General features: G+C 52.4%; 1 protein-coding gene across 3 annotated transcripts in view; it reads left to right on the top strand.

Moving 5' to 3' along the window:
• The window catches only part of Abr (ABR activator of RhoGEF and GTPase), a 191,907-nt gene that overhangs the window by 149,788 nt on the left and 27,733 nt on the right, over positions 1 to 14,386 (top strand). For all 3 annotated transcript variants that reach the window (XM_077800377.1, XM_026388843.2, XM_026388844.2), the window contains 3 exons: positions 51 to 125; positions 1,503 to 1,600; positions 2,011 to 2,142. In XM_077800377.1, the coding sequence (XP_077656503.1) occupies positions 51 to 125; positions 1,503 to 1,600; positions 2,011 to 2,142 (305 nt within the window). The remainder of the gene's footprint in view (positions 1 to 50; positions 126 to 1,502; positions 1,601 to 2,010; positions 2,143 to 14,386) is intronic.

The raw sequence follows: 14,386 nt of genomic DNA, 5'->3' as shown, positions 1-14,386 counted from the left end.
GGGGTGAGCTTCTCAACACCCCCTACCCTGGGGGCTTTTCTCTCTTGCAGACGATGAGTCTCCAGGACTCTATGGCTTCCTCCATGTCATCGTTCACTCTGCCAAGGGGTTTAAACAATCAGCTAGTAAGTGCTCCTGACTACCTGCCCTAGGAAGAAGTTGGGTGGCCACTGTTCATCTTTTAAAAAAAGACCCATGGTGTGGGACTGCCCACTTGCTCTGCTCTGCTCTGCTCTGCCATGCTCTGTGCAGGCTGGAGTCCAGCTAGTATGCCTGGAGATGTGGGGCATTCCCCCAAACCCCAGGAACCAGCTCCTCTTGGCAGGGAGATCTCTTCTCCCCAAGTCCTCATTCCAGGTATCTGAACCCTGGAGCTGCAAACACCTGGACTTCAACCCCATCTCTGCCAATTCCAAGCCATGTGGCCTTGGGCAAGTTTCTTAACCTCTCTGACCCTCAGCTTCCTTCTCCATAAATGGGAGTCACACTTGTTAACACTGACCTGAGAGTGGACTCAAAGATGACCATGTATGCATGTGCCAGCACCCATCCCTTTTCTATTCCCATCCCCTAAGTCTGGAGATGAACAGAACTGTAGATTTAGTAATACTAAACCTGTTTTAATATTTCACAAACTATACTTGTCCAATTTATCTACTTTTTACCCAGGAATCTGTGAGTCAGACAGCTTATAGTTCTTACCCATTTACCAGGTGAGGAAACAGGTCTAAAAGGACTTAATATTACACAGAATCGGAAACCCAGGGCTCCTGGCTCCTCTCCTCAGCCTGCCCCTTTCCTCTGGCAGGTGACATCTGTCCTTGTCCCTGTCCCTGCAGACCCCTTTCAGAGCTTCTGTCATCAGCCCACAAACAGCCACTCAGGCGTTGCTGGGAAGCCTTCCTGAGTTCCTGGGGAGAACTGACCTCCCCCTCAGTGTCCCCATCAGTTCAGGGCAAACTGTGTTTACAGCACCTGTCATGCTGTTTTGTCACTTCTAATTCGGCCTCCCCCACTGATATCTTTGAAGGCAGGAACCAGGTCTCCTTGATCCTTGGAAACTAGGAGCTCAGAAAGGCTGAGTGACACTCTTAATTTACAGAGCACCTACTGTGTACCTGGAGGAAAGGAGAACATGGCCAGCGTGTGGACAGGGCCGTGGCGTGTTCAAAGCCTTTTATGGCCCATTATCTGCCCTGATTCTCTGGCATCCCTCTGTGGTCACTGACTCATCCCCACTTCACACACAGGGAAGCTGAGGCTCAAAGGGCTCAAGGGACTTTCCAGGGTGGCCCCGGTATTATTAGGTGGTGCAGCAATATTTCTAAGCCTTCTGACACCTAAGCCCAAGCTCTCTGTTTTAGAGCATTTCTGAAGGGGCCTCTGGAAGGGACAGGTGCATTGTCCCCTCAAGGGCCTTACCACCACTACCCTTGCCCCAGCCCTGTTCCTGGGCCTCCTGGGCCTCACTTGGTGTGTCTTGTCTGCCCTTCTCCTTGCAGACCTGTACTGTACCCTGGAGGTGGATTCCTTTGGCTATTTTGTCAGTAAAGCCAAAACCAGGGTGTTCCGGGACACAACAGAGCCCAAGTGGGATGAGGTGAGTGGAGGAGCTGGTGTCCCTATAGGGATTCCTCTGTGTCACCGAGCATGCCCATCCTAATCACTGTGTTCATGACCTATCTGTTGGGGGGGGGGGTGGCCATTGCCTGTTGGTTGGACCAGCTCTGTCTCCCTAACCCATCCCTCCCATCCCCTGTTCATCTGGCTTCCCATTAGGTGACAGACACTAGGGTTTCAGATCTGGCCCCCAAACTCCACTTCATCGGGGATGTGGAGGTCTCTGGGAGCTCCAGAATATGAGACGCTCCTCCATGTCTTGTGATATGCTCCTCCTGGGCCCCGCTCACCCTCAGCCTTGCAAAGCTGAGGCCCGCACCTGCCAAGGAGCCCTGTGCCCCCCCGCCCCCGCTTCCGAGGTTGAAGACCCTCTGTCCCGTCTTTCCCCAGGAGTTTGAAATCGAGCTGGAGGGTTCTCAATCCCTGAGGATCTTGTGCTATGAGAAGTGCTATGACAAGACCAAGGTCAACAAGGACAACAATGAGATCGTGGACAAGATCATGGGCAAAGGGCAGATCCAGGTGAGAGTCCAGGGCCCCGGGGCAAGGCCTGGGGAGCTGCCAGGCATTGTGGTGCCCATTGAGAAGGCGTCTTCTGGTCTTGTCTTCTTGATTAAGGTGCTTGGCTTTTTGTGACTTTAGTTCAAAGCTGGTTTGAAAAAAATTCCCCAAGGTGGTGGTTCATGCTTCCTAGAGACGGCTTCTTACTGAGCATCCAGGTACCTGTGGGACTACGGCAGACTCATTCATACTTCTGCAGATGGAACTGAGGGATGACAGTTTTCACACTCCAGTTTCAGTCTGTTGGTGGCTTTTTCCAAAACACGATATTGAGAAGGATTCTGAGGTTGCGTCATGAGCATGGGGGGGGGGGGCGGGAGAATGCTCTGTGATGAGCAATTCTGCCATAGATGCCGGATAGGAATGAGGCACATTCCCCGAGCGCTTGTTATTCTACCAGAAGGGCTTGGATCCTACTGGTTCCTGGGGCTGGTCTCTGACTTGTTGCTAGAGTTGCTGGACTGTCTTTCAACTGAGTTTTGGGAGTTACCAACTTAGGAAAGATACTTTGGGTTTCAGTAGAGGCAGATCCTCAATCAGACTGTTTCTCTTTTTTGGTCCTGGAGATTGAACCCAGGGGCACTTAATCACAGAGCCAGATCCCCAGCCCTTTTTATTTTAGGACAGAGTCTCGCTGAGTTGCTTAGGGCCTCACTAAGTGGCTAAGGCTGGTCTCCAACTGGCAGTCCTTGTATCTTAGCCTCCTGAGTTGCTGGGATTATAGGTATGCACCACCACACCTGGCTCTGCTCTGTTTCTTGATGCCCTGAAAATGTATATAAGGAAAAAGTCCTTGCTTGCACCTTGCATGTCTAGAACATTTTTTTCAGCTTTGAAGATGGCTGCTATCTACTTATCTGTCAGGAGAACTAAGCTTGGGGAACAGATAACACTCAGTGTGGAGCTTTCCACACTCCTGTCTGGCACCTTGTGTGACCTCATGCTTATGATACAAGTGGGAATCGATACTGTGACTATGAAATCAAGGGAAATGATAACTGGTACATAGGGAGGCCTGAGCATTGGGTGCTCTTGGTCTCTTAACAATTGCCCCCATGGGATGGGGTATAGGCTGTATGATAGGGTGAGGCTTTTTTGCAGAAAGTGTTTGTTCTCTGATGCATGTCGAAGCTGAAATTTGGTATCTGATCCTCAACTGGGTATTCTTGGTGGCACTAGGACCTGTGTGGGTCTCCCACTCCCCCACTCCTGTCTCAGGCGGATGGCACTATTTAGTAGAGGCCTAGCCATCTGCCTTAGGCCACCCATGATCCTGAGCACGTCCCTTCCTGATGTTATGGGACCTACACCCTGCTCCTCAGCACCGTCGCCAGGGAGACAGCGCTGCTAGGCAACCAGAAGCCAGTCTTTCATTATTCGGGAATTAGGGATAAAGCGAGAAAGCTCTCTAAATCTAGTCCCCAGAAACTACTCTGCAGGGATAAGCAGTGGGAGCCCCATCTCCATATCCCTGGGCTGGGCCAGAGGGACAGGCAGGGAAGGAGTTCTAGGATGGGCTGTCCAGCCTCCAGGGGACATCCATCCAAGAGACATGAGCAGCCTCCATCAGTGCTATGGAATGGAAGAGTAGAAAGGGTGTCCAGGGCTGTCAGCTCAGTGGGTACCGTGACCCACGACCTCTCTAGAGCTCAGAGTCCAGGGCACGGAGGTGGTAATCTCCCATCTGGACTTCAGCCTGCCATGTCCCTCCCTCCCGCTCAGCTCACAGGCCCAGGAGAAGCACACCATAAATCATTGCATCTTGGAGACAGGAGCAGATGGAGGCAGTGGGGGAGGGGAAGCAGCCAGGTTATGTTTGGCAGAGCAGAAAGCACAGTCTGCTAAGGAAAATGTTTCTGTGTTTAAGCTTCGAGGAATGTTAAATGCCTGGGAGTTGATATTAAAAGAAACATAAACCTTCCTGCTGCCAGCTGACCTGAGCCCATGAGCGGACAGTTCAGAGCCAGTGGACTTTGAAATCCCTTTGTGCTTTGCTCCCCCTAACTCCCAACACAGCCCTTTGGCCGCAGCCACAGAGCCATCTCACCAGCCCCCTGTGATTCAGGGAAGGAGGTACCTCCCTGAGATGTGCCATAGCCCATAAAGTCCAGCCCTGTGACTGCCCTCAGAGCCAACAAGGATGTTGGGCTGGATGGATAGTCTGCACCGAGCTGTCCCCACAAGGCCAGGCCCCACAGAGCCACAGAACAACCTGTTCCCACAGCTCATCCCACCTCTCTTCCTGCCTGGTGTCCAAGAAAGGAACTGGCACCGTCCCTGGAGCACAGGCCTGCTCCCCTTCGGCAGGTATTGAGGATGGAGCTGGAGGCAGCCTCGTGGTACAGCCGGGTTCTCGGGGATACTGCAGGAAAGGCAGGGAGAAGAGGCCCACTTCTATGGCTGCCCTTCTTTCTAGGCCCCCTCCCACTCAGCCCAGCCAGAGGGATTCCACTGTCTGAGCTCCAGGCATTTGCTCCTATGATGAGTGGCCCTCTCTGGCTTTGCTTGATGTGGCAATGGGTCGTGGAATCCAGAGTGGGAGGCAGGGGTGGGCAGTGTTTAGTGACAGATAAATGGCAGTTCTAATCACCAACATGTGTGTTTGGCATTTGTGCTCTTGAAAGCCTGTTTCCAAATGTTGTCTCATGTGGTCTTTGCAATAGCTCCGCAAAGAAACCGACCTTTCTGTCTTCCCCATTTCACAGATAAGGACACCAAGACACCAAAGTTAAGAATCTTAGCCAAGGCATCTCTGCTTATGTATACAGGGAAGGCCATGCTCTCTCCTCTGTGCCATGTCCTCTTGCCTCGGGTCTTCATCAAGAAACCTAATGCTGGGTGCACTGGCACACACCTGTAATCCCATCTACTGGGGAACGTGAGGCAGGAGGATCTCTTGAGCCCACCAGTTTGAGACTAGCCTAGGCAATATAGTGAGACCCTGCCTCAAAAATAAATAAATATATAGAAAGAGAAAAGGAGGAGGAAGGAAATTTTCCAGCGTACTTAAAGGGCCCTGACATGGCTAGTGGCAGAACATCCAGAGTGTTCTGCCCCAGGATCCTTTTTTATGGCATAAGGAGAGCTCAGTCTGCCTTTGCCTGGATTATTGTCCCATCGGGACTGGGAACATTTCTGCCTGGTGCACCTGAAGTTAGAATGCATAGGAAAGAGCAAGGGGAGGAGGATTTATCGTGCACCTGCAGTGGGCCTCAGAGTGCAGGTCCTGGCCTTGAGGAACCCACTCTGTATACGTCAACTGGAGGGCCAGTGATGCCAACAGCAATGATCCCATCTGCACTTACAAAGAGCCCTGCCCTGTGCTCAGTGCTCGCTCTCTGATCTCAGGGCATCTTCATAGTACCTGTGGGTCGGGAATGTCAGTATAATGATAAAGATGAGAAATGCGAGGCAGCATGGAAGGTTGAAGCAACCTGTCCAAGGTCAGTTGCGTGGCTGGGGTAGGAGGGCCAGGACTTGAACCTGGGGAGCCACCACCTCCAGAGTCCCTCACAAGGTGCTCCCGGCGTCCCACTGCTCCCATTAAGTAATAGATGAGAACTCAGGCCCCAGGAATTCAAAGAGGGAAAGGTCATCGAGGGCTGGAGGTAGGGAGGCTTTGAGGCAGAGGTGGGACAAAAGGGATTTCAGAAAACCAGATCTTTTGATTCCAAAGGCAGTGTTTATATCATAAAGAAAATCGCAATCATAGTAAAGCAACTCGAAACGTAGTCACAAACCATCCCACTCCTGCTCCTCTGGAACACCCATTTTATTTGTAACTTTTCCCTTCCTTGGATATATACATTTTTATATAGTTTTAATCACAGTGTGTATTTTTTCCCTGTTTTTGTGGAATATAATCATAAACCCTCTTATTTCTAGGGTACTATCAAGCATTTTATAAAACGGCCTGCACAGTAACTGCCAGTCTTTAGACTGTGTTCTTCTAGCAAGGTGGGCAGGCTCTGGAGTGGTAGAAGGGGTGGAAAGGTCGGGAATGTGCAGGGAGCAGCCTAGGAAACTGAAGAGCCCAGCTGGCTCTAAGCAGGGAGGTTGTGAGCTTTGCAAGAAGGAGGGGAGGTGAAGGAATGAATACAGAAGATCTGAAGGGTTTGAGACCCGGCAGGAATCTAGTCCTGTCTTTTAGAGAGAAGGAAAGCAAGACAAGAAAGGGTGAGTGACATGGCCAGTCCCATCTCATTAGTGGTTGAGCGAGGGTTCCAAACTCAGGGAACGCACCCCGACTCCCACCCAAAGCTGGTCGTGCTTGGAAATGATCCTAGATGGAATAGAGAAGGATTTGGGTGTCAGCCTGTGACTCTCAGGGGTCTGTCCTTTGTCACTGCAGATTTAGTGAGAGGTCCCACCAGCTTAGTCCCTTTCTCTTCTTCAGGCTCAGGAGAGCTGCTTTTCTTTCCAGACCCAAGGGGGTCATTACCTGTGGATTCTCAGTCCAGGTGGCCCCACTGTTCACCCTCTCCTTGCTGCCCCACCCCCAGCCCGGTCTGGCAGGGTTACAACTCATCCAGGACTCCCCCCAGCCCCCGCTGCCTGCTTTGGCTTCCTGCTCCCAGGGGACTCCCGAATGTTTATCCTAGTCTATTTCCAACCAGGCTGCCCCAGGCTCCAGATGTGCTGTCCCCAACTGGGACCAGCCTGCTGACTGATTAGCATATTCCCAGGGTCCAACCCTTCTTAGCTGGCTAGGCCAGAGAGGAGAGCTTTCCCTCAGGGGCCCCACAGCTCAGTTCCTACCCCTGACCTCAGACTGGAAAGGAGTCTGTGAGACCCAGGAGCTGCCTAAGCCAGAGGAGCACTTTTGTGCCTTTGCCCCCTCACCCCCACCCTCCTATTCCCTGCCTCCACCAGGAGCCTGAGGTCTGCCCCACGTCCTGGCTCCCCTGTATGGAGCTACGCTTTCCCATAGCGAGCCTGTCCTGGCAGCCCTTCTTGGGCATAGGCGTGCTCAAGACCCTGGAGTGGGAAAGGATAGCATTCCAGGCCAAGAAGGACGTGCCGCTGTCCTGTCCTGGGTGGTAACTTACCCTCACCCCCGATTGCCAAGTTCCAGCCGATGGGCTGCCTTCCGCTCTGTTCCCTTCCCTCCGGGAGCTTGGAGCCTGTGTCTTAAGGTTAATAGGCAGGCCAGGGAGGATTTCTTTGACATTCTTAACCAGGCCATTTGGAAGCTTGTGAGAAATCGGAGCTATTATAAACCATACTTGGGAGGAGGTCATGAAGGCTACACCCCTGGCCTCCAGGACTGGGGATGTCTATGGAGCCCCGTTGGCAAATCTGACCATATCTAGACCCTCTAACTTTTTATTCTTTTTTTTTTTTTTAAATTGTGGTAAAATATACACAACACAGAATTTACCATTTTCATAGTTTTCAGGTGTACAGCCCAATGGCATTAAGTCCGTTCACATTGTGGGATGATCTTCATCAGTAGTCCTCTCCAGACCTCTTTATCTTGCTGGATTCTGTGCCCGTTAAATAATAACTCCTTAATTCTTCATAACGTTATTATTAAATAATAACATCTTAGACCTTCATGGTTTTAGGTAAGAAAAAAAAAAAAAAGCTTATCTCTGGGATGAAGATTTCCTAGCCTCCTCTCCAGACCCAGGTCCCCCTCCCCCATACACTGTTCATCACCCCCTGGCCATAATAAAACAGCAGGGCCCCATGGCCCCAAGGCACAACTGATCACTAGGAACCTTGTAATGTCAGCATCCTCTGGCCTTCTCTCCCCCAGGAAGGCATCCCTGGCTCCTTGACTCTTTCCCAGGGCCTCTTGTCCAGTGGCCAGTGATTTAGATATATTGTGTGTGGAAGTGCAGTGACCCTGATGCTGTGGGAAGAGCAATCCAAACTGAAGGTCAGTGTCTCTTGAGCTCTTGAAGCCTCAGTTTCCTTATCTATTAAATGGGATAATTATTCCCATTCTTCACCACCACATTATTCTTTTTTTTTTTTTTTTTTTGGTACCAAGGATTGAACCCAGGGGCACTTAACAACTGAGCCACATTCCCAGCCCTTTTTTATATTTTGATGGAGAGACAGGGTCTTGCTGAGTTGTTTAGGGCTTTACTAATTTGCTGAGGCTGCTTTGAATTCATGATCCTCCTGCCTCAGCCTCCCGAGCCACTGGGATTATAGGCCTGTGTCACTGCACCCAGCTACCACCACATTATACTGAGGCTCAAAGAATATAATGTACCTGAACCAGATGGATAGAGCTATGACATGCATCTCCAGGCCTTTCACTGGTTTATTCATGTCACTTATGGTTTATTGAACGCCCTCTAAATGATAGGCACAGTGCTGTGAATCCAAAGAATGGACAGGATTCCACCATCTAGTAAAGGAACCCTGAGAGAATTTTTATTATTCAGCCAGCACTGAAGGGCCTTGAGGGCAAACAGATCAGGGGCTTCAAGTTTTGCTTACTCCATTCATTAGTTGGGGGAACAGGTTGAGTGGCTTTACCTCTCTGAGCCTCAGTTTCCTCTAATGTGAGAGTCCTGAAGCCCTTGCCATGGGGCCTGGCACAGAGTCTGTACTCGTTTAATGGCGAAGTCCCTTTGCCCTAAGCTAGCAGGTTCAGGTCCCCTGTCCCCCCACCTTCCTTCAGACAGTGTGGGTCCAGCTTGTCCAACGGCCCCCTTCCTAAGTCTGTCAGCAGTCTGTGGGCCCTGTGTTGGGACCTCTGACTGAGAGGCCATCCTTTTTCTTATACCGATGGAGTCAGACCCAGCTTTGATGGGACCACCTCAGAGTGACTGGGGAAGTCAAGCCTGGGGGTCCTCACTGCCTGCGGTGCCTAGGGCAGAGCAGCTCTGGGCTTGTCCTAGACATGTCTCGCCTAGGCTTGGCGGGGTCAGGCCCAGAGTGCAGTGTGAGCGAGGAGCCCTGGAACAAGGGTCCTTTGTCAGCCCGCAGAGAGCTGCTTCTGGTTTTAATTACTCTGCAGAGCTGGAGGGAGCTCTGGGAGAACATGGGTCAGGAGCCTGCCGGGGCAGAAGTCGAGAGCTCCCCCACCCCATCTCCCTCCTTCTGGCCCCCGAGGGGTCTATTGTCCTGGATTCACTCTGTCTGAGGGTCACGATGGCCAGCTCTATTGCCCTGATAGCCTGGCCTCTGGAATGTTGACCTAAATGACCAGGAGTCCCTCCCTGGACAAATAACAGGCCCATTAATGTGGGTTCCTGGCACCTTGTCCCATTTGTCCTTTAGACCTTTGTTTCGGGGTCACGCTGACCACTGCTGGGCCCATGTTCCTGAGGGACACCTGATTTGACAGGAGTGAAGGCTGCCTTGAAAAGATCTTGGCTGGTGGACCTTTCCCTTTCGTTCCACCATTGTAGTCCCCCCAAACCCCTATCCTGGCATACCTTACAACCCCAGGCAGCTCCCGGCCCTGGAATACAGGGCCTCTCCCCTGGAAGATGGAGTCCCTCCCTCCCCGCACTGGGCCAGACATGCATGGCAGGAGCTGTATCTCCCTCTAATTTGTGCTTCTCCCTCTCTGGTGCCTGCTATTCTCAGAGCCAGCCCAGGTGGGATGCTTCCCTTTGACCCCATTACCACCACCTTGCCAGTCCTGGAGGGTACATGGGGACAGAGAGACTGAGTACCAGGCCTGATTCTACTCCTTGCATCAGACACCACTCCTCCTGGGGACTGGACCTATTGTCCTTTATGAGGCCACCCACCCCAGATGATGCAGATTCAATTTTTTTCCCCCCAGCCTAGTGCCCCACCTGCTGGCCCTCTTTCAGGCTGGTCTAGAAGTTTTGGGGGATACTTGGAAAGTGAGCAAAAGAAAGCTTATCCTCTGCCAAAGAAAGCCAGGATGAGGATGCTGAGAGAGTGACCGCCCCACTCTCCAAATGCTGTTCTAAATGCCTAATGTGAACCCCTGGCCCAGCTGCCTCTGTTACCCAGGTGTTCCTGATTTGGGGAGCCTGGGCTCTGCCAGTGATTGCTGGAGACTGGAAACATTCAATAGGAAGCAGATGGAGGCTCAGTCTCCTTCCCTCTCCCCACTTGGGAATGCCTCCTTGGCAGGCCGGCTTGGTGCCCACCCCCGCAGGCCCACCTCTGAGGGATGTGTGACAAGCTGAGAATCCGATGCAGAGAGTACCTTGCAAACTGATTCTCTCAGACCCTGGGAATACCCAGCCTCTCTCCAAACCCTAAGATGGGTACTCTCAGCTGTGGGGTGGGGACTCCCTGACCCAGAGGCAGAGGACCCAGGTTTGAGGCCAGCTCGGCTGGTCTCAGGTGCCCTCCAGTGCAAGTCCTCTGCAGCCTGGGTGGGTTTCAGCCAGGCCCATGGAGGTAAAACCAAAGGCAGACAAGGCACTTGGTAAGCAGGTCACTTCCCTGCAGACAGGCTGCTTCCTCCTCCCGGGAATCCCCAAAAACTGATTCCTAGGGTGGTCCCACTTTTGATTCTTTTCCAAAAGCATTGAGAAAAATACTTAGTAGAAGAGTGGCCAGGAACGTGCTGAGTTAGGGCTGAGGCTACCTGTGGATGCCAGTATGGGGTCCCCCTAGGGTGGGCTCTGCTGGCCTCCCTCAAGCCTGCAGCACCTCCAGAACCTAAGCAGTCCCACACTGGCCTTCACCTTGGTCCCGAGAGGTGTGAGCCATGTGGCACTGGGGGAGCCTGCACCCTGTGGGCTGGGACAGGGACTGGCACAGCCTGCTTACACCCTCAGAGGCAAGAGCTGAGCTGCACTGGCTTCAGGGCACACCCCAGAGTGACCCAGAAAACACTAGCCTGATGGACTAGATGAGATAAGGGTTATGCCACTGAGAGGCCACTGAGGGACACCGACATCAACACTTCAGAAGCCCACAGTTTTCCCAAAGTGGGGAAAGAAGTGGAGATAAGAGATGGTTTCTGGATCCAGAACTCTGACCCGGAAGTTTCCTTAAAAAGCCCCTAATCTTCCCTACCTCCACACCCCCACATCCTGAGGGACAATAAGGGCGGGTGGGAGGGGGCCCTGTGGTCAAGAGAAACAGCAGTTCCCATGAGAAATGCTGGCACTGGTAGGTCCACCTGCAGAACTTGAGGTCCGAGTCCGAGATGCCCAAAAGGAGAATCCAGGGCTTCAGGTTCTGTCTGCAGAGTTTGGGAACCTCAGGAGGAGCTTAAGAGCCCCAAGACAGGCGACGGTTAGAGGACAAGGGAGTGGGAACAGTAGGTCCCACACCCCGCTTCAGCCAGGGCCTCTACTCTCCACTTCAGCTTCTGTTTGGGGAGACAAAAGAGACTTTGGTATATAATTTTATGTCAGCAAAAAGGGTAGAGGGGGGCTGGGGCTGGGGCTCAGTGGTAGAGTGCTCACTTAGCACATGTGAGGCACTGGGTTCCATCCTCAGCACCACATAGAAACAAAGATATTGTGTCCACCTAAAACTAAAAAAATAAACATTGGAATAAAAAAGGGGTAGAGAGGATCCTCAGCCAAAAAAAAAAAGAAATTTATTGAATACGATTTAGCCCAAGCTCTTGATTTGACCAAAAAAAGAGAAATGTATTGAATACGATTTAGCCTAAGCTCAGAGGAAGTGGCTGCCGAGTCCATGGTAATCAGGCAGCACTGGGCCCAGGTTCCTGAGCTGCCCAGGGCTCTCTTCTGGTCACTTTACACTTGTGGTTGGGTGAAAGGGAGCTGCTCAATAATGCATGGGGAGAAGGGAGCAGCGAGTCTCCTCAGACCTGCCCTGTGACCCACTTTCAGACTGAACCCTTTCTGTCACGTGTGGCCTGGGAGACCCATGTATCCAGAGCATAGTGCCCACTGGCTGTGCTGGGAGACCCTGGCCATACCTCCTTCTTCCCGTGAGGGGGAACAGGCAAGTGGCCTATGGGGTCTGGACATGCTCCCGGCTGTGATTCCTGTGACTTGTGTCCTGAAGTCAGAAAAGAATAGATGGACACTGGGGGAGGAGTGGGCTCTGCCTACTCTCTCCCTGGGTGGGTTTAGATAAGCAATATTTTCCTAAAGGCTTAAGTGGATTTTCCACCCTGTTCCGTGACCAAATGTGCCATGAGAAAGACTGAGGATTGCCAGGGGTGTGCCCAGGACAGTCCTTCCTTAGCATACAAGCTCTTGGGCAGGTTTAACCTCTTCTTTCTACCTAGACCACCTTGCCCCTGGGGGGTCACCAGCCAGAGGTGGTTGCATGGGAAGCAGCACGTACCTCTGGGAAGGTGGTATGATGGCAGTTCACCTTGGGCAGGTTTGGTGTGGGCTGGGGAGCAAGTAACTGGCCATCCTGGCTGCCTCCTTTCCTTATGCTGTGCACATGTTAAACCTGAAGCCCACCTTGGAGCCTGCTGTGCTGTCCAGCCCCACCCTGGGTGTCTGTCTATAGCCACCAATAGACACTTTTTTTTTTCTTTTTTTTGTAACTGGGATTGAACCCAGGGGTGCTTAACTACTGAGCCACATCTCCAACACTTTTTTTTTTTTTTATCTTTTATATAGAGACAGGGTCTCACTAATTTGCTGAGGCTGGCTTTGAACTTGCACTTCTACTGCCTCAGCCTCCTGAGCTGCTGGGATTACAGGTGTGTGCCACCGTGCCCAGCCAACAGCCATTTATTGACAGAGTTGGGGTTCCAGAGCTCAGACTGCTGCAAACTCATGCATAACTGTTTTGCAGGCAAGGACCAGACTCCTGGGGAGCTCTGGGGCCTTGGACATGGACTGCCTGAAAGAGGCCCAATTACTATCAAGTGATCTCCTTGGAGGAGAAGGTTAGTGGAGACAGCCAGGGGTGCACTTGGCTGAGTTAGACTGTGAGCTGTGCCAAGGCCCCCTACTAGCATGTGGTGGGGATCCAGTTGGTGACGAATGAGTGAATGGGTACTTGAATGGAACTACAGCTCTGCCATTGGCTGCTTGGTGACTTTGAGCAAGGGGTTCCCATCCCTGGCCCTCACACAAGCCTTGCACATAGCAGATATTCAGATAGGTAGACATATGAACGGGTCTCTGTTTCCCATTCTGGGACAACCTGTGTCCTTGGACCTCTGGGTTTTGGTTAGGGTGTGTAGAGAACCTCGTGAGAGCACAGGGGGATGCAGGGGCTACAGAGCCATTCTTGTTGGGAGGGTGAGCCCATCCCTGCTTCCCCACAGTTTTCACTGTGATGTGCTATCCTCCACTGGGTTCCGCGGCCTCTCCATGGACCACGGTCTCTCTGGGCTCCTGTGCACTGTCCTGCCTGGTTCTCACAAAGCCTAGACTCCTGTGTCTGTCCTCGGGCAGGAACCACTCCCTGGCTTCCTCCCTATACCCCAGGGCCTTGGCCCACCTCACCTTCCACAGGTATCATGCCTCCCAGCTCTGTTCCTTTGAGCCTACCCTATGCCATGCCCTTCTGGGCTGAGGGAGTGTTCTGGGCAACCACACCACACTCTCCTGTTCTTCATCATCAGCCCAGTGCCAGGCTCCTCTGGGAAGCCCAACTCTTACACCGTGTGACTCTCAGGGTGGCCTGTTAGGGCTCCCCCTTCCCCGTCTTGCTCCTGAGCAGTTCCCATGAGGGGACAGCTGTAGCCGTGGTCTAGGTTGCTGCTCAGAAACCCCCTTTCCTAGATTAGTCATTTGAGCTAAAGAACGGGAACAAGGAATCAGGGTTCTGGTCTGGACTGGGCGGGGGGAGATGAAAAGGGGAAAAGGAGGTCACTCTAGAGAAGTAGCAGCCACATCCCAAAGTTCTGGAGCAGAATCCTCCTCCTTGTGTTCACAGGCTGGAGGATTTGCCTAGAAGCTATACCCACCCCCAGCTGTCGCCAAGGCAGCACTGTGGCAGTCCCTACCTCTCCCGCCCACATGTCTCGGGCTACATATTATTCCCTGTTGACCTTTTTCCCCCTCAGTGATGCCTCTGCTGATCACTTTAACCTGATTTTACTTCAATCACAGCTGTGCTGGGTGGCGGGTCCCCTCCCTGCATATAGCCTGGGGTCCTACCCAGTTCTCCCTAGAAACAGCCCCTCATTCCTCTGGCAGAGAGCCTGGGAAGGGGATGAGGGAGGATGGGACAGTCCACCAGGAATGTTTTTAATTCCAAAGGCAGTGACATCTGTTTGTGGGGGCCTTACCGCCCAGGCTCTGTTTATCCAGACAGGGGGCCCTTGCGTGTCCTCAGAGGCGGATTCTGCCAGCTG

The sequence above is a fragment of the Urocitellus parryii genome, chromosome 7, assembly GCF_045843805.1.
Source record: "Urocitellus parryii isolate mUroPar1 chromosome 7, mUroPar1.hap1, whole genome shotgun sequence".
NCBI lineage: Eukaryota > Metazoa > Chordata > Mammalia > Rodentia > Sciuridae > Urocitellus > Urocitellus parryii.
This window is presented reverse-complemented; position numbering and strand designations above follow the sequence as displayed.